Genomic DNA, 23,306 nt, shown 5'->3' with positions numbered 1-23,306 from the left:
TAGATAATAACTTAAAATTAGTGGATACAAGTTTGAGAAGATAAGTATCTTCCCCAAGCTACGTTTTAATAACAAAGGGGAAAATGGCAACTTTAAAATGGAGTAAACTTGTAGAATGGATTTTACGTAAGTGATCCCGGTCAGCCAGCAAGGTCATACCGACACCAGGAAGCTCTTGATGCGATGCACTAAGCAGCAGACATCATCATCTCTGGCACTCCAGCTTAAAATGCACAACTGATTTCCAACGAGAAAACGGACAGATTCTCATGGGGAAAGGGAGAGAACAGATGTTTCCCGGGAACTTCTTGAAACCCCCTCAGATTAGACAAGATAATAACGCCCCCCCAAATGTCAAAGGTCACAGAAGGTAAAAGATTGAGGAAGAAGCATTAGAGAATTTAGTGGGAAAAATGAACTAAAATCTTACAGAGCTGCACTATATTTTTGGCACTAATACAATAATGTGAGGAAGTGTTGCTACTGGGGGCGCTAGTACATGCACGCACATTTTTATTCCAAAGTGTTCAAACGTCTCTGTGGCCAGTGGGTGGCTGCAGACAAGGTCTTTCAGAAGTACATTTGCCTTAGTCCTGTTAGGTGCCTTCAAATAAAACAAATTTTTTGAGTGTGTGACACGGGGAAAAAGCAAGCAATTTTGAGATCAGGGTTAATAGAAAAATTTTTAACAAAATTCACCTAGACATCTTCCCAATGAAGCAAGCATTGTAACACATTCAAAGGAACGCTATCCCACATGAAATACCAGTTTTTAGGTTGGTCAAGTGGTTAAGTTAGAAGTCCTCAGGATTAACCAAGAGAAGACTGTGAACCTTGGTGAATGAAGAGACTGTGGGTGAAGTCCAGTAATGGGTAGAATTATCATTGAGGTGAGAGTGGCTCCAGTTAGCATCTCACACGGTCCAACATTATCAATCTTAAGGGAACAACTTAGCTTCTGGGTCACTGGGTGCCAGAGTGATGCACAAGGACCAGCTAAGTCAAAGAGCTGATCTTTCCATCAGTTTTTAAACCTAATAGAGTTGCTTTTCTGGGATGAGTCAACACTGGGGACATTGTCAATACAGTTAAGAAAAGAAGGTCCAATCCAAATAGCGGCATCTGCCAAGCCAATTAAGTTTAAGGCAGAGAAGTCAGTTAAGAATGTTATGGCCACAGCTTTTGGGGGATCCCAAAAGAGTAATCTGGAGAGATTTTCTCAAAAGACACAGGATGATCACAGGGACTTAGGAAGAATTTCAAAGATGGAAAAACTGCATTGGTAAGAAAAATCCCAGCAGGTTGAGCTTAGAGATTTGCCTCTATCACAGTGCACCTGTTCGTTCTTCAGGGGTTGTCCGATGAGCGTTTCATTGGAAGACATTAGCCCACTCATCCTACAATCTTTATCCTGCCCCTTCAGAACGCTTTTTGTACTCCAAACTCGACATTTTAAAAAAATCCAAGAAGAGTTTCCATTGAAGACTGCAAAATCCTTTGGGGAAGGATTACAATGATGGACACACCACTTTCAGAGGTGTACGGGCTTGGATGGGCGCTACAGTGAAAACCAGTATCTTCACATTTTGAATATATATAATTTTTTAAAAAATAAAGATTTCCTGGATTCTGTAGCAATACTTTTGGACTTACCCACATACAGTAATGTAAGATGCTAATAATAATGAAAACTGAGAGGTGTGTGTGTATATAATTTTTTGTGTACAAGTCTAAAATTAGTTCTAAATAGTTTAAAAAATAGTACAACTCTGGTTTTCTTCCTCTCCCTGTGTAGCGTGCCCCCTTCCCCAGCTGCATTCATGTAGGGAAGCAGCAGGGGGTTAGAGGGAGACAAGGAGATATATAAACAGGGGGAGGGAGAGGAAAGGAGAGAGGGAGAGGAAGGAGAGCAGAGAGAGAGGTGGGGGAGGATCGGGGAGAAACCGCGTTGGAAAGCAAGGCAACCATCTTAATATTCTTTTAGGCTGAGCATAGGCAAGTGGGCAGCACCTCTCTGATGGATGAATGACACAAGTCCACTCAGCCCTTAGTCAGCCCCTTCCTCCCTCCCTCCCTCCCTCAATCCTTGTAACTGTTGAGGAAGACAGAAGAAACAGTACCTCTGTTTCCCAGGTTTTATAAGTCAGTGGCGCTGTAGGCCTCTCAATGGCAGCAGGCTGATCTGAAGCCATCCATATGGCATAGGGCTTTAACAGGAAAATTCTTCTTTTTGCCTGGTGCCAGGCAAATGGGAGTAAGCTTAAAAACAAGATCAAGCCTAGCAAGTCACTGTGAGCACTAAGAAATGACACTGAATTGATTTTAAGTAGCTGCAGCTGTGATTACAATAATGTTAGCTGTAAGACTCACTCAACTTTCAAACCTCCTAATAGCTCCACTGTAGCAAGTACCACCAGCACAACAAATTTAGCCTCTAATTTGACTTGACACCACGACTCTGTTGAGCTAAGTTCTGGGTTAAAAGGCAAAATTAGAGGAATAGAACATTTTCCACTTGTAATTTTTATTTGAATTCTAACCAAGGGGGACAACCATTGACAGTACTGGAAATCACATACCTCATTGCTGAAAATTAAAATGGACTTTAGTTCACTTGTCTTCTGCCTTACTTGCTATATATGCACTTGGGACAAACAAAAAAAGTCATTTCACTTCTTCCAAGAGAAATAGAATCTAATGAGTAAATTCTAACCCCCTCCCCTCCTCTGGTGATCATCTTGTGAGGGAAGCAGTTATTAAGAACCTGAACGGATTCAATCAGTCCCCCTACAAAAGCACTTGCAATTAGATAACAATCAAGGTAACTGAGCTTGGGGAGGGGGCACTGGCCACATCTTAAAGGGTCCCAGGGCTGGCAGGGCTCCTGTCTCAAAGGGGGAGTCTGGGAATGGACAGGGGTAGAGGTGGTGGGGTACCAGAACATAGTGTCCTTGACCAGGCCTCAAAATAAGTACATGGGACCTACGGGTGAAAAGAGGCTTTAGTGAAGGGAATGGGGAAATAAAGAGACGTTTGTGAAAGGGAGTGATTGGTGACAAACATGACAGAGTCTGGAGTACACAGTAAGAGCCAGGTCATCTTTACTGTAGTGAGTGCAGGAAACAGATAGTTTACAACAACCTCTAGCATTTTCTCAACCATTTGATAAAAAGTTCACTATAATATTTATTGTATAATGAAGAAAAAACACATTCAGGGAAAAATTGGGATTAACTTATTTTTCTTAAAAGGTTCATCTCAAGGATGGCAACAAAGTCCAGCTTGTGCCGCCAAACGGTTTTACATGATCAAACCGTGTACAGCTTCTTGTGTGAACTGTTGACTACAAACATTTACCAAATACATAAATCTCTTTTAAAAAAGCCATTTTAAATATAGCAAAGCAGTGTCTTCTTGCACAGCAGTGAAGAAAGGTTCTACAGAGAAATAAGTTTTACATTTGTAAAATCTTTTTCACATTCTAATCATCTAGCTTCTCATGACCCAATGCCAGGAGTTTTCAGGTTCCTTATTTACTATGTATTTCTTGTGCGCGTGATGGTTAATACAGAAACTATGTTAATGAATTATTAGCTGTCCTTATAAGTAAAGGAAATGGTAAAGCATATATTGTTCTTTTCGAACAAACCCCTGATTGAGTCTAACACAATGGACATAATTAGGGCTCATAAGATGGAGTTTTGGTGGGGACCATTTGGGCATGTACAATGGTGGCTTCCACTCTCAGTGTCATACCAGTTACAGTGTTGTTGGGCAATGTACTTTACCCAGTACGATTTATTCTAATCTCTTAAAAAATTTGTTTCTTCATAATAAAATACTTTGTGTGAAGGTAGAACTTTTTCTTGCAATGGTGTCTTATACAAAACACATGAATCTAAAAGGATAAGAAAAGTAGGTTCTAAAGTCACACCATCAGTGTGTTCCCACTAAGTTTGCTTCCACCAAGAGATGTGTGTGTGTGTATGTGTTTGTACATAGGTGTCTGTCTGGTGAAGGACGTCTCCGTCAAGTCCACATGCTCCAAATTATAAAGGGCATATGGGAGAAGTTAACACTCAGATATTCAGTTCCTGAAAACGGAATAAATTGTTACCTGGTAATTTAAATACAAACTCCGAGCCTTGTGTAACGTTATTTTAGAAAACAGTAGTTGTACTGATTATAAACCTGCATAGAAAGAAAGACTATTGAGATACAGTCAGAAAAGCCATCTCATAAGGCACACAAGAAAATAGACAGTAAATGTGAATGTGTTAACTCCTATCCCCATGTACAGCAGAAGTTCATGAACATGCATAAATAATAATGAAAGAATCACTTAACACTTTCAAGGCTATAAATGATTTACAAAGTGGTAAGGATTATCTTGGAAATTCAGTGTTGGGAGACTGTTGCAATTAGGTACGACTTTATGAAGAAATGTGGTCACACGCAGTTTAGTACAATACATACATTTTAAAAGAAAACCCACCCATTCGGAACAAAAACCAAGTATCTACACAAAAGAGGGTATATTATGCTCCCCTTCTTGGCTTCTAATGAGGTTACCACACCAAATTCCATGAAAACCAAAAAACCTCAATTTGCAGCCTCTGACTGATGTAGGTATACCCTGTACCCAAGATCTGTGTTTCAGTCAGGAAATGTGGTTGATGGTTGGTCACAAATAGTAAAAAGGAAACTGCCAAAAAGATAGTAATTCAGGGGAAGGAAACAACATGGAACACTTTATCTGAAAGGAGAAGTAAAAATCGTAGGTAGCTTCTCAATATTAAGTTTCAAATATAAAATAGCCATTTTAAAACCCTTGTTTTGGGTTTCTCAGGAAAGTGAGTCTTTAAAATCGGTCATCAAAGATATACAGGACTCTGAATTTTTGTTCATGGCGCAGGCCCAGTAAACGGAGGAACTAGCTATTACCAATTCATCTTTCTGTCAGACTAAGGCTCCACTAATTTCCATCGGGATGGCAAGAACCACGACAAGGATCTGCACCTGGAAGAGCACTTCTCCCTCCCCCACATACACTCCGAGTGACACCTTGCACACATCATCGTTAACAACGCAGCATATGCAACCAGCCGCAGCTCTCTATTTTTAGAGGGTTGAGGAGAAAAGAAATCCCTTCCCCCATGAATGCTTTTCCTAATAATTTACCACTTATAAAACCTTTGTGCTCATCTAATATTTTGTCATTTTTCTCTAATATTAATTAGGTCAGCTTTTTCTACTATATTTTTCCTCACAAAAGGCAAATTTTAAATAATGCCTTAGAAAATCTGCTACAACACATTTTATATTTATGCAGGATGAACTTAACACCATTTTTTGCCACTTTGCTATTTATGTACATACATATATATAAAATATATAAATGATGCTCAACCTAAACAGCACAAAGATTACAAGGTAACATCACACATTCACCACCAGTGAGGGGAGAAACCCCTTTATACAATCCTCTGGAAAAACTGGGCTAATAATTAAAATCCAAAGTACAGTATATTTAACAAAATAGTAAATATTAAACAGTGAATACTCTACTAATAAGGACCTCACCTTTCCCCCCCAACCTCATTGGTGGCAATCCACACAAAAATATACTTTTAAATCTGGTGACCATACAATACATGGGAACATACATCAAAGGTGATAATATATTTAAGATGCTATATACACAAAGTGTTTGGCTCAACTTTTAATTTACACATAGGATAATAAACATTCATGGCTTATTTTTTCCAAGGTTCTGCTTGCAAGATATTTTTGCTTGTTTTTCCTCCTAAAATAAAACTAAACAGTTAAAACAAGATAAAGCTATTCATTCTTAAAAAAAATTAAAGAAAAAAAGTAAAACATACAGCTTTGGCTTACATAAATAATTCATAGCAGAATGTATTCAAATGTAGTGAATATAATTTTATATATAACCATCAACTCATAAGGGTATTTTATTTCATATAAAATATACATGAGTTAAACGGTTTCTTTAATTTTTAAGATATGGATGTAAAAAGAAACTTCTGATATATTCCAATGATAACTTAATATATTAGTTTTATTTTGTTAATGCTCTATGTTTTTAGGCTAGTATTTTCTGAATATCTCATGCGTGGTTTTCTATTCTCTTTCTTTTCCTTACCTAAAAAGATCATTTCTTTGACCCAATACATTTTTTGCACGTGCAAAATAGTTATGTGCGGGACTTAAATTGTTTAAATTGTATTTTATTATCAACAGCCCTTTCCCATGCAACCCTTTGGAATACAGACCCATGCCAGGCTGGGCCACTAAGAGAAACGGCATTTTATGTACAGTATTGCTTTCTTGGTTCCTGTGTCTACTGCTCTGTTCTACAAAGCATTTTTAAGTACTACGGTCACTGCACATTTAAATAAAACAAGTAGGGGCCCTCTAGGTTTCTGCAAGCTAGTGTGGGAGAATTACATATGGGAACACATTTCTTTGCAAAAACTGGTTGTCTTATGAAACAAGTAATCCACAGAAGTGCCAGACTAGGCCTCTGCCTACAAAGTGTCTTGTTTGCCAGAGGACGCACATCTGCAGATCTTCAAGGAGTTTGCAGGTAAGTGCCTGATTCTGTGTCTCCACACACACACCAACACACACACAGCCACACCCACATACATATATATGTATGTATGTACATATAAATATACTTAACTCATATCCTTATTGACCAATTTAGATCTGTGGGGCAGTTTACTGCAATAACACAAAGTACAAAGGGCGGCCCTAGAACCCTTAGGTAACCCATGCGTCCATCCGCATCCTCTTCACAGAAGGGCTTTCTGTGTCTTCCGCAGCTGAGGGTCGGCCCAGCACCACTGGAGAATGGAAGTCGCCCCGAGGATCCTCCCGGTCACTGCCATCGTAGGAGCTACTAGAGCTGCTCAGACTGTCCACAGGGGACCGCCCCATTTCCTGTCGGGGCTGAGACTGGGGCTGCAGGGGCTGGGGCTGCTGCTGGAAGCCTGATGGGGTCATTCGATCCCGGGGAGGTGAAATTGGTTCTGACTTAATGTTGATGTTTTGGTTGGTATTGATGGATAAATTTGAACCCTGAGATAACTGCCCTCCAGCACTGAAAGGGAAGAGAGAGAGAGAGAGAGAGAGAGAGAGAGAGAGAGAGAGAGAGAGAGAGAGAGAGAGAGAGAGATTGAGATTAGATGGCTGTGTATGCATCTGCATAATTAGGGATATTACAGACACTGCCTGACTGAAAATAGTCCACTGTCTGAGATAATATTGAGATCCTGTCATTATTCCCAAATACTGGTTTTTAGTGTTTCCTTCAGTGCTTGGTATAAAAAATCCATCAAAACCATCAAGCTGAACCTTTTATTAGTGGTTCTCAAAACTCACTCTCCTTGGCATCCAGTTGATACTGACGCATGGTGACCCTATAGGTCAGGGCAGAACTGCTCCTGTGGGTTTCCTAGACTTATTCTCTATGGGAGTAGAAAGCCTTGTCTTCTCCCGAATTTCTGGTTGTAGGCCTCCACTGCTTTGACATTTGACATTTCTGTAGCTCTCAGACTGTGTTGCTGGCTGATGCATGAACAAAAAAAGCGGAGGGGAAACTCAGATTCTGTGGCAACTTGGATCCTGGTGCTTGCGCGCTACTCTTCCTGTACATCTTCTTAGGCCAGGTCTTGGGAGTAGAGGTTATCTATCAATCACTGAGCAGCAGGTAAAAGATGGCATGCATATGGTGGCATCTGGGCCTTGATGCTCCCTTAGACTACTACTAACAGGGTCTCTCTACTTTCTCTAAGTCCATAGGAGAAATGCCTTACTCCCTAAATGCCTTTAAGGAATATATAATTTAAGCGTCCAAGAAAATACTTTCTCCAAATGCATGTATCCAACTAAAAAAAAGCATCACTGCAGGACAACTGACATAAAAGCCAACAGAACAAAAACTAAGAAATGAGACGGTGGCATACTGAGAGCCAACCAAGACTTGGGGAAATTTCTCTAGGTACTCACACAAGAGAGCTGAGGGCTGCTTGTCCTAAATGGTGCTGCTGCCAGGCTGACACCTGTCCCAAAGACAGCATTCCTGGGGAGTTGAAACCCTGTAGGGCCGATAGGTCCGCAGTAGCTAGTGAATAATCTAAAAAAGGAACAAAACATTGTTTGTGTACAATGACAGGATGAAAAGAACTCACATTCTACAAAGTCCATGCAAAACTTGTTCTTCAAACAACAGCTTTAAAAATTTCTTGGGTGAGAGAAGCCAACTACTTTTATAACAAAAACAACATACTTATGGGTCTGAACCCCACAATTTTTCCTTTTTTGTAGGTTTACATTATGTAGCTATGTTTAGTTGTCTGAGATTATTAAAATACAACAAAAATCAAATTTGTAAAAACCCTTATAGTTCACAAAAGTTCAGTGCGTTCTTATGCCCCCATTATTTTAAAATAAATATGTGCTCCACTGTCCTGAACAAAAAGAAAGACTGCAGCGCACAGAAACGAAGTCTAGAACAGGAAGCCTTATCTCCCTAAGGTGTAGGTGTGGGGAAAACCAGAGGGTACAGTATTTCTTCTATTTTAAGCTCATCATTAACACTTATCTATTCAGTTCTACAGAGAGGTGATATGAACTTGTCTTCATTCTTCTCTCCAGAGAGGTGTCTGAAGCACTTGGTTTGCCCAGTGGATCCAGGGTTTTAAAAAAGGAATTGAGTTGAGACGGCAACGTTGGCGGTCAGGGCTCCGTTCTCAAGCCCCTCCTTTCTCATTCCAGTTGCTCTCATATGATCAGCACCAGTCCCAGGGAGGCCGCGGGCAGGGAGGTCAACTGCACCGATGCCTCTCATGGTGGCCCTTCCAGAGCACAGCTTCCTTCTACAAGCTCAGCAGTTGAAACCAGCAGCTGCTCTGCAGGAGAAAGATGGGCTTTCAGTCTCGGGGGCTCACACGGGGAGTTCTGTGCGGCCGTAGAGGGTCGCCATGAATCAACACGCACTAGGTGGCAGTGTGTTTGTTTCTATGTGATGTCCTTTTCCAGGGACTGGTCTCTCTGGATAGTATGTCCGAAAGATGTGAGATGAAGTCTCACCATCCTGCCTTTCCCAGGAGCGTTCTTACTGTACTTGTTTGTTCTTTTGGCAGCCCATGGTAGTTTCAGTGTTCTTCGTCAGCACCATAATTTAAATGTACTAATTCTTCTTTGCTCTTCCTTATTCAATATCCAACTTTCATATGCATATGAAGCTTCTGAAAACACCATGGCTTGAGACAGAAATACCACCTTAGTCCTCAAACGTGCCACTTTGGCTCTTCAACACTTTTAGGGTCTTGTGCAGAAAAACCTAATGCAATACATCATTGTTCTTTCTTGGCTGCTGCTTCCGTGAGCTCTACCTGCAGATCCAACCACATTGACATCCTAGACCAATCCAACCTTTGCTCCGTTTATCAGGATGCTATGGATTGGTCTAGTTGTGAGGATTTGTAATCCAAATTGAAGGCTGCGATCGTTGATCTTCATCAGCAAGTGTTTACAATCCTTGCTTTCAGCCGGGATTGCAAGTTGTATCAATGGCATATTGCAAGTTAATAAGCCTTCCTCCAATCCTGAGGCCCATCCCTCCTCTTATAAGCCAGTGTCTCTGATGATTTCAAAGCAGACAGACTGAGTAAGTATGGTGAAAGGACATACCACTAACGCACGCCTCTCCTGATTTTAAACCACAAACTACGCCTCCTTTTTCTTGTTCTCATAACTGCCTCTTGATGCATGCACAGGTTCTGAATAAGCATGATGAAGTATTCCGGAATTCCCATTTTTCTCAATGGGATACACAGAGTTGAATACCTTTGCACAGTCAATAAAAAACAAGTACACATGTTTCTAGTAGTCTATGCTTTGAGCCATGACCCACCTGATATCAGCAATGATACCCCTCATACTATTTCCTTTTCTTAATCTGTCTTAAATTTATGGCAAAAAAAAAATATGGCAGCTTCCTGTCACTGTACTGCTAGAACAAACAGGTGAATGACCTTCAGCAAAATTATACTTCTCAGTAATACTGATGATATAGTCAGAAAATGTATGAAGTGAACATAAAACCAATGATCTGCTTTGTGAAATTTCATTTAATTCACAAGAAAAGGTTAATAAAAGAATAGGCATACAATAAAAAAATCAAAATCCTCAACATGGGCTACAAATCCGTATTAGCCTAGTCTCCACTCTAACCATCTCCACCTGCTGTTGTGCCTGCAGCCTCACTGGTCTCCTTCAGTTTCTTCTGTCCCCTCGCCCTTGCACAGGCGATTTCCTCTGCCAGGAGCACTCTCCCTGCCTAAGTCATAAGGCTCCTTCTGGGTCTAAGCTTAAAAGTATCACTTGACACACTGCAATGAATTACTTACCCCATTCCTTTTACATCTTTCTTTTCTCAGGGATCCTAAGTTCCATTTTTAATTATGCATTTTTGTGTTTCCAGTGCCTGCCATGTTACTTGCCACACAGTAGATGATCTGTGTATGTTTGTTGAAGAACAGCATGAAGCTGGGAATGGTCTTACTGATGGGCAGGTCTGTCTGTGTTTCAGAAACACTGCTCACTGGCTCATTTCTTTTGTTAACTGTCTGGTAGGCGTTGATATGCACAAGAAGGTAGGTATCACATAAAGAAAGATAAAAGAGAGACTTTCTACAAATGCTGAGTCCAAAGAGATAAGCCAATTAAAGATCATGAGGTGCAAGCCCACAGAATAGGCTTTGTGGTAAGTGTTCAATGAGAAAGCCGGCTAAAGAAAACTGGACTGGCGCTGAGTAGCTGGTGAGTACGAGAGAAGCTGGCTCCAGCTTCCTCTTTGGTGACAGCCACTACACTTAGAATACATAGGTCCTTTCCTTGTCCCATGGCATTTCTAAAAATGAGCACCGTAGAATCTAGATATAATGAAAACACTTTTAATGAAATTCTCGAAGAGCTGTAATTTGGCTTCAATATTCAGTTCAAGTTATATGTCAGCCAATATTTATCTAAACATTGTAGCTTTCAGATTACTCTCTCTCCATTCCTTCTCAGGTCCCCAGAGGGTAGGTGGATAAGCTCAATCACTCCAGACTTGCTCTCCAAGGTTAGCAGTTTAGGTATGTCCCATCTCCTTGGGTAGAACTGCTCCGGGAGAAAGATGTAGCTGCAGAATTGTGCCTCCCACATGCATAACCACTGACCATCCTTAGTCTGTGTAAGACTATCAGGATATAATTCACAGAAATACAACTTGTCTGTTGTTAATGAATGTAGTGATTTTATTTTTGAATAGGTAATATAATTTTTATGAAACGCTCTCTTTTTCATTCAAAATAAAATCCTTCAAAATGGCTTACTTTCAAAAAATAAAAGCAAAGTTCAATGTGTTGATTGCTCTGGACCTTTCAGGTAGCTCCAGACAGGAGCTAAAGCATTTGTCCCCAGTCTAAATGTGATAGCCTTTACTGTAGACTACTTATCAAAACCAGAACGAACATGTTCCATTAGAAACAATCTCTGAATGGGGGATGACTACAGTTGAACTATTTCCATCTTCCTCTGAAGCATCAGGTGTTTGGCTTAGCTACAAAGAGAGTGTAAACAAGAATGTGTTTTCTGACACTCCTTGAAAGTAACAAAGTGAAAGGAAACTCATTGTACACTAGGATTCTCCACAGAGCCCACTTGGCTGGCTACCACCTGCACCCCGCCAGTGACTGTGGTATTTTTACACTTCCCTATCTTAAGATGGAACATCGAAACATGAAGAATAGAGACACTGGCTCTAGGAAGGAATTGCTAAGGTCCTTATGATTTTGCTTCCTAGGCACGAACAACTCAAAGCATGAGGAACAACACAATCTGCCTAGCACAGCTCTCATTCACCACATCTCCAAGTCCTGAGGTCCAAATGAATTCCTGTTCATCCCCAAACGAGCTAATCCACAAATAAATAATCCATCAACTATTTTATTGGACCGTTGTAGAGGAGTCAGATATTATGCAATAAGAAACTACATAGAAAATACGGAGCAGGGGGCTATTCGCCTCCATGGTTCGATGCAAGAGGTGCTTGTTTTATTTTCAGGGGTTGGTGAGAGGTACTGGCAGAGAAGTGGGGGTAACTTCCCTAAGTCATTGTTACCACCAACACTTTCAACTTTCCCTAGGGTGCCAGACGCTTTTAAAAATAAATGTAAATCTGAAAAACGTGCAATTTATTTCTTCACGCGTACACTTTTTCAAAACCACCAAGAATGTATTGAGCACAAAGGAGAAAAATAAAACACAAGATAGGCAAGAGAGCTGGGTTACCAGTGTTGTAGGCAGTAGGCATTGCTGAATATACAAGTCCCTGGGGAGGCAAGCTTGGGGTTGTCACAGACACCACTGGAGTAGCAAGAGGCTGAGTGGCTTGAGAATTGCTTATCCTCTGGGTATTCTGGGCGAGAGATCAGAAAAAGAAAAGTGTTATTATATGAATATTTTTATGTTTAGACCCATTTTAAAAATAACATTCAATTTAAAGGTGACACTTTGTAAAGTTTTATAATTTGAATGTCTTATTTCCTGAAGAAGCGATGAACTGAAAATCTTAAATAAAATAAACTATGTGAATAAAATTTAAATTACTTAGAATGTTTTTATATTAATTATTCATTTTCCTCTTTCCCTTATACAGAGTTTATGGATATCAATGACCTGTTCATGACAGGTGATAAAACCTTTATGCTACCTTAAGAATTTGATATTATTACACATGTTGCCAGGCCACCCTGAATAAAATGTGTGTAGACTCTAAATGCCTGATGCAGCAAGATGATTTGTATACTTGGGACTATAAAACCACCAGCAGAGGAATCAAGATTATGTTTATTTGAAACTTTTCCATATTAACATGGTTTTAAATCACAGCTTATTAAATCCATCTTGCTTTCTGATTTTTTTGATTCCCTCTCTCAAATTCTGTCCTTTAGGAAAAAAAGGAGCTTCAGATGTCTTTCTTTAAAGTCTCTCAACACTTCTGAAAGGAAAAGCTCTGAGTAGAGAACTTTTAAATAAATCATTCTTGGGTACAGGGTTGTTAAGTGCAGCAATAATAAATGCTTGATGACTGACTGGATCTACATAGTATCCTATCTACAATGGGAATTAATTATAAAAACCCAACTATTAAAAAATAAATTTAGTTTAAGATAGTCATTGTCCTCTATATTCTAAGGGTATGGTAGAACTAGTTTCTTATTGTGTTATTGGCTTAAGTAACATTTTCCAAAATTGAGGCTCAGACTAACAGAATAGACTCCTTGTCGTTATTAGTACACACGTGTCCAAGAAGGCCAAAGCACAACTCCAATATTATTTTTTCCTGAATGAAGAAGCTACATTCTGGTAACAGACATTTGGTGGGGGGAAGGGGGAAGAGGAGAGGGCAGAAGCTAAGGCACATCTTGAGTTCTGGTGGTATAGTGTATACGTGCTGAGTGTTAACCCCAAGGATGGCAGTTCAAAACCGCCAGCTGCTCCACAGAAGAGAAAGATCATTATATTCCTATAATGATGTACTGCCTTGGAAACCCACATGGGCACTTCTACTCTTGGAAATGACTGAAGGGTAGTGCATTCTGAATAAGTGATATCAATAAAAATATTAGCCAGCATCCTTGAAATTTAAAGAGTTACATGGTGACTTGGTTCTTATGTATCACTACTTTTAGAAGAGCTGAAAGCCTTTGGTTAGACCTAGATCAATAAAAGAGGAACACTTGAATGAAGATAGAGATCTCAGCTTATTTCTCTTCAGTTTGAATTTTCTCTCCAGTCTAACACTGCAGTATTGGATATTGAGGTAGTTAGTTTATTGTGTCACCCTTGCCAATAAACACATGTGGGGTTAATTGAAGGGTGGAGGGATAAATGGCTCTGTAACCCTTGCCTTTCTAGTTCTCGGGTCTCTTGCTTTGTGATGGTTGGACCAGGGTGCAGCTGCCTTAGCCAGTTTTCTGTTTCAGCTGGCAAGGCTCACTTCCTGTGAGACATCCCCAATGAAAAGCCGCATAGATCTACCCTGATGCAGCCCTGGGTGCTGGAGCAGCCGTGTGGAGACCCCTGCCAGCTCTGAGATGCTTACACGTTCACCGATTCGGCTTTGCTCCTGCAGCTAGTGTCATAGTGTGTGTTTTGTGAGATGGAGGACTTTGTGAATTGGTGTCACACATATGGGTTAATGTTGAACTGTGGGCTTGGGCAGCATTGGGTTGGGATGTTTTCTTGATGTGCACTTACCCTTTATATAAAACTCTCTGTTATATGAGTTTCTATGGATTTGTTTCTCTAAAGTACCCAGACTAACACAGATATGCTGCCTGGGTTTTTAGTCTGAGATTCACCTCTTTCTCTCATTTCTAATCATCTTTGTACAGCAGGGAAGACAGTAATTATTGGGTCAGTCATCCATGATTATGTTTTAGAGCTCAAATCAATCTGAAGAATGCTCTAACAGATTGTGTTTCTAGTTATATAAGGGAAGTCAAAAGTACTGCTACTAAGGTTCCAGTTCACAGATGCATGGGTTAATTCCAACCAAAACATGTTTAACATGTTAAAAACAACAAGGGTAACAGTAAGACTCCCTGATTTTACCCATCAAAGTTAACTCTTATTAGCCACTCAAAGAGTAAGTGCCGATTAGGACCACTAGAGGGCAACATATTGTCAGATGATTCACAAGGAAGCCCTCAAGATCATTTAAGCATAGTGTGAGGGGGATCTGAGATGAAGGAGCCATGGTGGTGCTGCGGACTGAGCATTATGCAAGGTTGATGGCTGACCCACTAGCCACTTCCTCAAGAGCCTGTCTGTCCCCATAAAGATTTACATTCTTGTCGACTCTATATAGAGTTGCTATGCATTCGAAGCAATTGTTGGCAATGGCTTTAATCTAGGACGAATTATTTTAACTTCTACTTGTTAATCACTATTCTACCATTAAGTATTTCACCAAAAGATATTCCATATCTACATATATTATGTAACACAAGACCACATTCACAGCTGGCTAGTATAATAAGGAGGCTTCAAAGAGTTGGTGGAAAAATTCAATTAGCTTTTTTAATTTTATTTTTCCAAGAACTTTTTGAAGGCCCTCTGTATTTTGGTTAACTAATACAAAACCACAGCCAAAACTGTGAGCATGATTACGAAGCCAAACAAAAAGCAATCCTCTAATTTTAAGGACAGAGTCTAACTGTATTCGAAAACAAAACAAACTCTCCACAGCACACCAGCATGCATACATGTTACAGTCAAATAAGTAAAATCAACAGATCTCTTTCCCTCAGGCTTTCATGCAATCTGAGACTTATCCTAGACAAAAGAGTATAATTTCAAGTTTTAATTCCCTTAAAAGTAAAGACATCATATTAACCACTGACTGTAAGTTCTTGATTGCTTCTACAGGTTTGGGTTTTAGTTGCCAAAGAAAAAAATAGATCAACTGCCAATTATTTAAAACAAATTTATTTTCTAAAAGCAATGCTAACATAAACCATTTATGGGAGGAGTGGTAAAAATGTTTCTAAGAATGAATATATTTTGATTTTAAAAGGTTTGTGTATTTTCAATTATAACTATTCCTCTTAGTAAACAAGGAATCCCCCTGTGATTCAGATCTTCTCATGTAGGATGAAATAATTCCAACTCTAAAAAGGTGACCTCATCAAAAATGATGTAATCCTTTTGAAAGCAAGCAAGCACAAGACTGCGTGCTACAATCTAAGAAACTTTTAAGGGTGAAGTCATTTTCTAAAAATATTTTTAAATTTTGGTCAATTAAATAAGGTGTGTTATATTTTTTCTTTAAAAAACCTTGAACAAGTAGCTTATGCTCACACAGAAGCTTTTGATTTTCAAGGATCTATTGCAATATTTCCTCCAACAAATGAAATAGGTCAACATATATATTCACAAACAGAAAAATTAGATTCTGTAACACCAATAGATTGCTTTAGCTATTCATCCACAAGTTTGAGTTGAAAAAATTGCGTAGCACAGGGAACACTGAAAAAATATTTTAGAGAATTAGTACTTTCTAAATCTTTCAACTTTTTTCCAAGCAGAAACCCACACTCACCAACTCCAATTCCTCTTCCTCCGACTGCACTCAGGCACAAAAGAGGGATAAAAGAGAGTTACTAGGACTACTGGTACTCATCAACACAAGTTTTATTTTATTTTTTAAGAAAAACATGTAATTTGGATACTAGAAATCATCTGGAATGCTAAAGAGAAGATTATGTATGCATCAAATATAAACAAATTTGTTTTGGGTCTTATACTTGTTAATTAATTTAAATGACTAGAAAGACTTTTAAAATATCCAAAGGCCAGGAATTTAAGACACCTCCTACTCCACCAAATACTTGATCTGTTCTTTAGAGGCCTCTTTGACAGATAGCCACAATAACATAATGTTTGAGAAAAATGGTTATACTGCATCTTAATCCTCTCATTTTTTTAAGTCATTTTACTGGGGGCTTGTACTATCCATCATAACCCATACATCCATCTATTGTGTCAAGCACATTTGTACATTTGTTAACATAATCTTTTTCAAAACATTTTCTTTCTACATTAGCCCTTGAGATCAGCTTCTCATTTTTAGCCACCCTCTCTCTCAGGATCCCTTGATAATTTATAAATTATTATTTTTTCATGTCTTACACTGACCGATGTCTCCCTTCACCCACTTTTCTGTTGTCCATCCACTTGGGAGGGGGTTATAGGTAGATCATTGTGATGTGTTCCTCTATCTCACTCCACCTTCCCCTTACACTTCTGGTATAGCTACTCTCAATATTGGTCCTGAGGGGCTTATCTGTCTTGGATTCCCTGTGTCTCCAGCTCTTATATGTATTCATGTACATGCTCTAGTCTAGTCAGATTTGTAAGGTAGAATTAGGATCATGATAGTGGGGGGTAGGGAGGAAGCATTAAAGAACTAGAAGAAAGCTGTATGTTTCGTTGGTGCTAAGCTGCACCCTAACTGGCTTGTCCCCTCTCCGAGAACTTTCCATAAGAGGATGTCCAGTTACCTACAGATGAACTTTGGGTCTCCACTCCACTCTCCCTCATTCACAAGGCTATGATTTTTTGTTCTGGGTCTTTGATGTCTGATACCTGATGCTATCAACACCTCATGATCACACAGTGCTTCTTCCATGTGGGCTTTGTTGCATCTCAGCTAGATGGCCGCTTGCTTATCTTCAAATCTTTAACACCCCAGACATTAAATCTTTTGATAGCCAGGCACTATCAGCTTTCTTCACCACATTTACTTATGTACCCACTTTGTCTTGAGTGATCGTGTCGGGAAGGTGAACATCATGGAATGCCAGGTTAATAGAAAAAGTGTTCTTTCCTTGAGGGAGTACTGGAGGTCCAATGTCCATCTGCTAACTTAACACTAAACTTATAAATATATGCACATAGGTCTATTTCCCCATCTCATTCTTATCACACTTGGTCACACATAACCACTTACACCCCACATCAGTTTTTAGTAGGCAGAAATTCTTATATGTCTTACTTCTCACAGTGGCTACCATAGTGTTAGAACAGGAATGCAAATACTTGTTAGTAAATAAGTTTTAAATAATAGTTTGTTTATAATTTGAAAATAGTTTTCATATGAATAAAATAACTTCAATGAAGAAAACACAAATTAAGGAAATGAGACAGGAAAAAATAAACTAAATTATATAAATAAAAAAGATGAATTAATCATACCCTTCTCTCTAAACATTTAGAAAATAAGTATATCCTGGAAATAATCTATTAATTCACTTGTTCTCATTTTACTTGCACATGTCAAACTTCTTTATCAATATGTAAAAAGAATCTTCATAGACATCACAGGTAAATAAGTCCTTATCTAGAAGCATGCTTACATGTGGGCTAATGGTATAAAATGTGTGTGGGGCTGATTATTTAACAACGACACTAGCCTACAATTCCTATTTCAAATTTTAGAAAAATGATTTCCTGTTTTCTTATAGATATATTCATACCTTCAACTAGAAGAGCATTCATTATGTATTACCCACTGTGGGAAGCACTGCTGTAGGTTAAACTGAAAATTCTCTCTCTATATATTATATATATAGAATTATATATATAAAATCTATATTTAAGTTTAAGCACTGCTTCCCAAAGTAGGTAATATGAACCACCACCACCCCTCCACCCCAGTGGGCACTGAAATGTTGCAGGGAGGCTGAAAACGCAGTTACCTACCCTTTATTCAGGATTATGGACTATAGCATTAAAAATTTAAATTGTTGGGGGTGTGGGGATGCACTGAGCTTTCTTGAAAAGGGGTGGTCAGTAAAATAAGCTTAGAAACCAAGGACATAAGGAAAAGTTCGAGCTTTCCATGGAGTTGTTTAATGCTTTCTTTAAAAAACTACCCTCATCAGTTGCAATTTTGCAGTTTATTAAAAATCTTTATAAATACATTCTATGCTTTTTTATTTTTTAAACGTTTTATTAGGGGTTCATACAACTCTTATCACAATCCATACATAACATCAGTTGTGTAGAGTACATCTGTACATTCATTGCCCTCATCATTTTCAAAGCATTTGCTCTCCACTTAAGCCCTTTGCATCAGGTCCTCTTTTTTCCCCCTCCCTCCCCGCTAACCCCTACCTCATGAGCCCTTGATAATTTATAAATTATTATTTTGTCTTATCTTTCCCTATCCGACGTCTCCCTTCTCCCCCTTTTCTGTTGTCTGTCCCCCAGGGAGGAGGTCACATGTAGATCCTTGTAATCCGTCCCCCCTTTCCAACCCATTCTCCCTCTATCCTCCCAGCATCGCCCCTCACACCCCTGGTCCTGAAGGTATCATCCACCCTGGATTCCCTGTGCCTCCAGCTCTTATCTGCACCAGTGTACAACCTCTGCTCTATCCAGACTTGCAAGGTAGAATTCAGATCATGATGGGGGGCAGGTGGGGGGGAGCATTTAGGAACTAGAGGAAAGCTGTAAACTTCATCGGTGCTACATCGCACCCTGACTCATCTCCCCTAGAACCCTCTGCAAGGGGATCTCCAGTGGCCAACAAATGGGCTTTGGGTCTCCACTCTGTACTTCCCCCTTCATTCACTACAGTAAGATATTTTTTGTTCTGATGATGCCTTATACCTGATCCCTTCGACACCACATGACTGCCCAGGCTGGTGTGCTTCTATGTGGGTTTTGTTGCTTCTGAGCTAGCTGGCCGCTTGTTTACCTTCAAGCCTTTTAGACCCCAGACGCTATATATTTTGATAGCCGGGCACCATCAGTTTTCTCTGCCACATTTGCTTATGCACCTGTTTGTCCTCAGCGATCGTATCATGGAGGTGTGTACCCAATGATATGATTTTTTGTTCTTTGATGCCTGATAACTGATCCCTTCAGAACCACGTGACCACACAGGCTGGTGTGTTCTTTCATGTGGGCTTTGTTGCTTCTGAGCTAGATGGCTGCTTGTTTGTCTTCAAGCCTTTAAGACCCCAGATGCTATCTCTTTTGATAGCTGGGCACCATCTGCTTTCTTCACCACACTTGCTTATTCATCCCCTTTGTCTTCAGTGGTTGTGTCGGGAGGGTGAGCATCATAGAATGCCAATTTAATAGAAGAAAGTATTCTTGCATTGAGGGAGTACTTGAGTAGAGACCCAATGTCCTTCCACCACCTTAATACTAAACCTATAAATATATGCACATAGACCTATTTCCGCATCCTCATATATATATTTGCATATGTACATGTCTTTGTCTAGCTCTCTATAAATACCCTTTGCCTCCCAGCTCTTTCCTCTATTTCCCTTGATTTTCCTCCTGTCCCACTATCATGCTCTGTCCCCACCTGGGTTTCAGCAATACCTCTTTGTTATATTGCCATTGATCATGCCCTACCAGGCTCCCACACCCACCTCACCACCAATTTGGATCACTTGTTGTTCCCTTGTCCCTGGGTCTGTTTACACCACTTCCTTACCCACCTCCCCCTATCCTATTTCCCTCCCAAACTGTCAGTCCCGTTGTTTTTCCTCCAGCTTGTTCATCCAGCCTATCTCATTTAGACAGATCTATGGAGATAATAACATGCACAAAAGCAAGACAGAGCAAAACCAAGCAACAATATACAAAACAACAAACCACTGACAAAGAACAAAACACAACAAGAAAGAAAAGCTTGTAGTTAGTTCAAGGATCATTTGTTGGCCTTTAGGAGTGTTTTTCAGTCCAGTCTGTTGGGCACCACGCCCTGGCCCCAAAGTCCACCTTCAGCATTCCCTGGGGACCTTGCAGCTCCATTCCCTTGCTGTCCGCTGCACTCCCCCAGTGCTTTGCCTCAGTGTGACAGGATCAGGTCAGGCACAATTCCCACACTTTGTCTCCGGTGCTGTCCCCCGCAGGGCCATGGGTCAGTGAGGGACGTCATGTCTCATAGTGGGGCTGGCCATGTGGTCCTCTCTGTGGACTGGCTGCTCTAATTGGGGTCATCGTCCTCAGGGCCAGGATGTGCTCCACTCTCTCCTCCTCCCCCTTCATCTGCTCCTGTGTGCTCCGATCAGATATGTCCCTCTCCCAGAACTGCAGATTCAATGCCGTCCATTGAAATAAATTCTTCTGAGGGGAATGGCAGGCGTCCACTTAGTGTTTGGTACTGGGGCCAGTCCTGCAGACCTCTCCACTGGTTCCCTACTCCACACCGGAATGTTGCATTCACACCTTGGGGCACTGGGTTGAAGTCTGGTCCCTCTTTCCCTGTGGAGATGCTGTGCTTTCTTAATATCAAACTTTTTGTACTTTGTATTTTTGAAAAACAGTAGGAGGAATCCTTTTGTTTCTTAGAAGGTGAGCTAAATGCCAACCTGAATACCATTTCCTTTAGGCTCTGTATTGTTATGCTTGTTAATCTTTTTACTATTAACTAACTTACACAAAGAGAGCAGTGGCAAAAGGAGAGCCAACTCACACAGCCCTCTCCCAGGTCTCAAACAAATATGGTACACATGTCAAAACAAAAACATAACATTAGTTCACCACCACTAATGAACACTAAACATTTTACATGCATTCCACCAGTTTTCCTATCATGTACTTTTTCTGTTTCAGGATTTGATCCAGAATCCAAAAATGCTTTTCATTGACATGTACCTTTAATCTCCCATGGTCTATCAAAGTTCCTCTCTGTCCTTGTTGCTATGACCGTGATCCTTTGGGATAATACTGATAAAGTAGCTTGTACAATGTACAATGTCCCCCTATTTGGGGTTGCACGATGTGTTCTCATAGTAAGAGGTTAAATGATTTTTGAAAGTGTATCGCCAAGGTCATGTGACCTTTTAAGTACATGATATCAGAAGGGACATTCTGTCTCTATGTCTCATTACCAGTGATTATTTCGGTCTTCCAAAATTATTCGTTGCAAAATTACACCCCCTCCAGCCATGTAATCAACAAATATTTTAGGGAAAGAAATTTTGAGACTATTTAAATATTCCATTTTTCCTTTACCTTTTATCACTAATTGTAGAATCCATCTGTTGATGTCAAGGACATACTGTTCGGTAAAGTTGGAGGTCAGCGAGAAAGGAAAGAGGCTTGACAAGATGTGCTGACACCTTGGCGGCGACAACAGGCTCAAACATAACAGCAATTGTGAGGATGGTGCAGGATCAGGCAGTGTTTTGTTCTGTTGGACCTAGGGTCATTGTGAGTCGGACTGATGGTGCCTAACAAAAATGTCTGTTGATTTTGCCTACAACCATTATTATGGGATACTGAGACCCTGGATGAAAGTGCCTGATCTCTATTCATGACCACAGGGATTGGGAGACCAGCGCTAGTGTTAAGAATGCTTTCTCCGTTCTGAGATAGGGATAATATCAAATCCATATTCTCCATATAGAAAGACATCTCCACAACTGCCCTTCATGAACATGTGAATATATTATATATTATAAAGCCATCTCCTGGCTGGCTGGCTCCTTGCCTGGCTCCTTGCTGCATCTATGGGATGCCTATCTTTAAGAGCAGTCAGATTACTTCTGTCCCCAAATACTTCCTTTGTTTCTTCAATGTCCCATACTTAATCACGAAGGTCTCCTAAAGAGCCCCGGCTATCCTAGATTGACACTTTCCCCATTCTATTGTATATGTGCCTGTTGGAAGTTGAGAGGTCTCATGACTATATAAACTCATTATTAAGTAAACTTGCTCTCTTCTTTGGACACTTTGGAAACGGAGAACCAGCTAGAGAGTGTTGTGGACAAATTCTCTATGTTCATATTTTAAGGGAGGGTCAAGACTCCTATGGAGGGAGGTCTTCACATTCTTGGGTTAGAGATGCATCCTAGTCACATTCTATGAAGTAAAAGCTGTTCCCCCAATGTCCTCCTTGTAATTATGCCAGTTTTAAGGTGCTGCTTACTATATGCTTCAAGATTAACTGCTTGAAGGCTATCTGCCTGAAGGTATCTGCCATCAAAAGCAATCAGACCATCTAACCCTAAGTATGGCCCACTTCCTTCTGATCAGAACCATACATTGTTTCCCTGGAGAAGAGTTCGGGGATACCTAATGCCAAGCCAGCTCAGAGAGGTCCAAGGTTAGGCCACCACCTGAACTCTAGAACCCGCCTATCTTGCTACATATTACCATTATGTCACATGCCCCTAGTACTTCCCCCTCCTATTTCATGTATACCCTCTAACTGGTCCCCCTCCTGGTATGTGTAAACCTCTAATACAACCCCTTCCTGCTACGTATGTGTGTGACATGGCTTGCATACCTGAGATTATAATAAATTGTGAAAGAATACATTCTCCCATCACTCTGGTTAGTCATCATGGGAGAGGTGAGCACTGGTATGTCTCGATAGATGATCCTTTAATTTACCCTTCAATTACACAATCGCCCGCTAAGACTCATTTGGATGTGGAGGCTGGTGCTCCACACTTGGAGATGAGACCTCTGTGGCCCCCAACTTTTCTATCTTCTTTATTTTCCTTAATTGTACACGTCGCTCCTAAGGACCCATTTTGACTGTGGGGCTGTATCCCACAAATTATTACTGCGTTCTAATCGTGAACTGTTATTTTATTTCTTTTCATTTATTATGATTCTTCTGTTCTATATGTTCAATCATTCATTTATGTCAGTTATGAACACGTTTATTTTTTATTTAATTAATC

At 40.1% G+C, this 23,306-nt stretch overlaps 1 protein-coding gene across 7 annotated transcripts in view; it reads right to left on the bottom strand.

Moving 5' to 3' along the window:
- Window positions 1–2,507: 2,507 nt before the first annotated feature.
- MEF2A (myocyte enhancer factor 2A) overlaps window positions 2,508–23,306 on the bottom strand; it is a 151,787-nt gene continuing 130,988 nt past the window's right edge. For 4 of the 7 annotated variants that reach the window (XM_075557901.1, XM_075557900.1, XM_075557904.1 and 1 more), the window contains 4 exons: window positions 16,187–16,210; window positions 12,370–12,496; window positions 8,038–8,164; window positions 2,508–7,129 (listed from right to left, as the gene is read on the bottom strand). In XM_075557901.1, coding sequence (XP_075414016.1) covers window positions 6,790–7,129; window positions 8,038–8,164; window positions 12,370–12,496; window positions 16,187–16,210 — 618 coding nt within the window. In that variant the 3' untranslated portion in view covers window positions 2,508–6,789. The remainder of the gene's footprint in view (window positions 7,130–8,037; window positions 8,165–12,369; window positions 12,497–16,186; window positions 16,211–23,306) is intronic. The other 3 variants (XM_075557907.1, XM_075557905.1, XM_075557906.1) reach the window with 1 other exon arrangement.

The sequence above is a fragment of the Tenrec ecaudatus genome, chromosome 9 (assembly GCF_050624435.1).
Source record: "Tenrec ecaudatus isolate mTenEca1 chromosome 9, mTenEca1.hap1, whole genome shotgun sequence".
Lineage (NCBI taxonomy): Eukaryota > Metazoa > Chordata > Mammalia > Afrosoricida > Tenrecidae > Tenrec > Tenrec ecaudatus.
The sequence above is the reverse complement of the archived record's forward strand: the minus strand, read 5'-3'. Positions and strand labels throughout refer to the sequence as shown.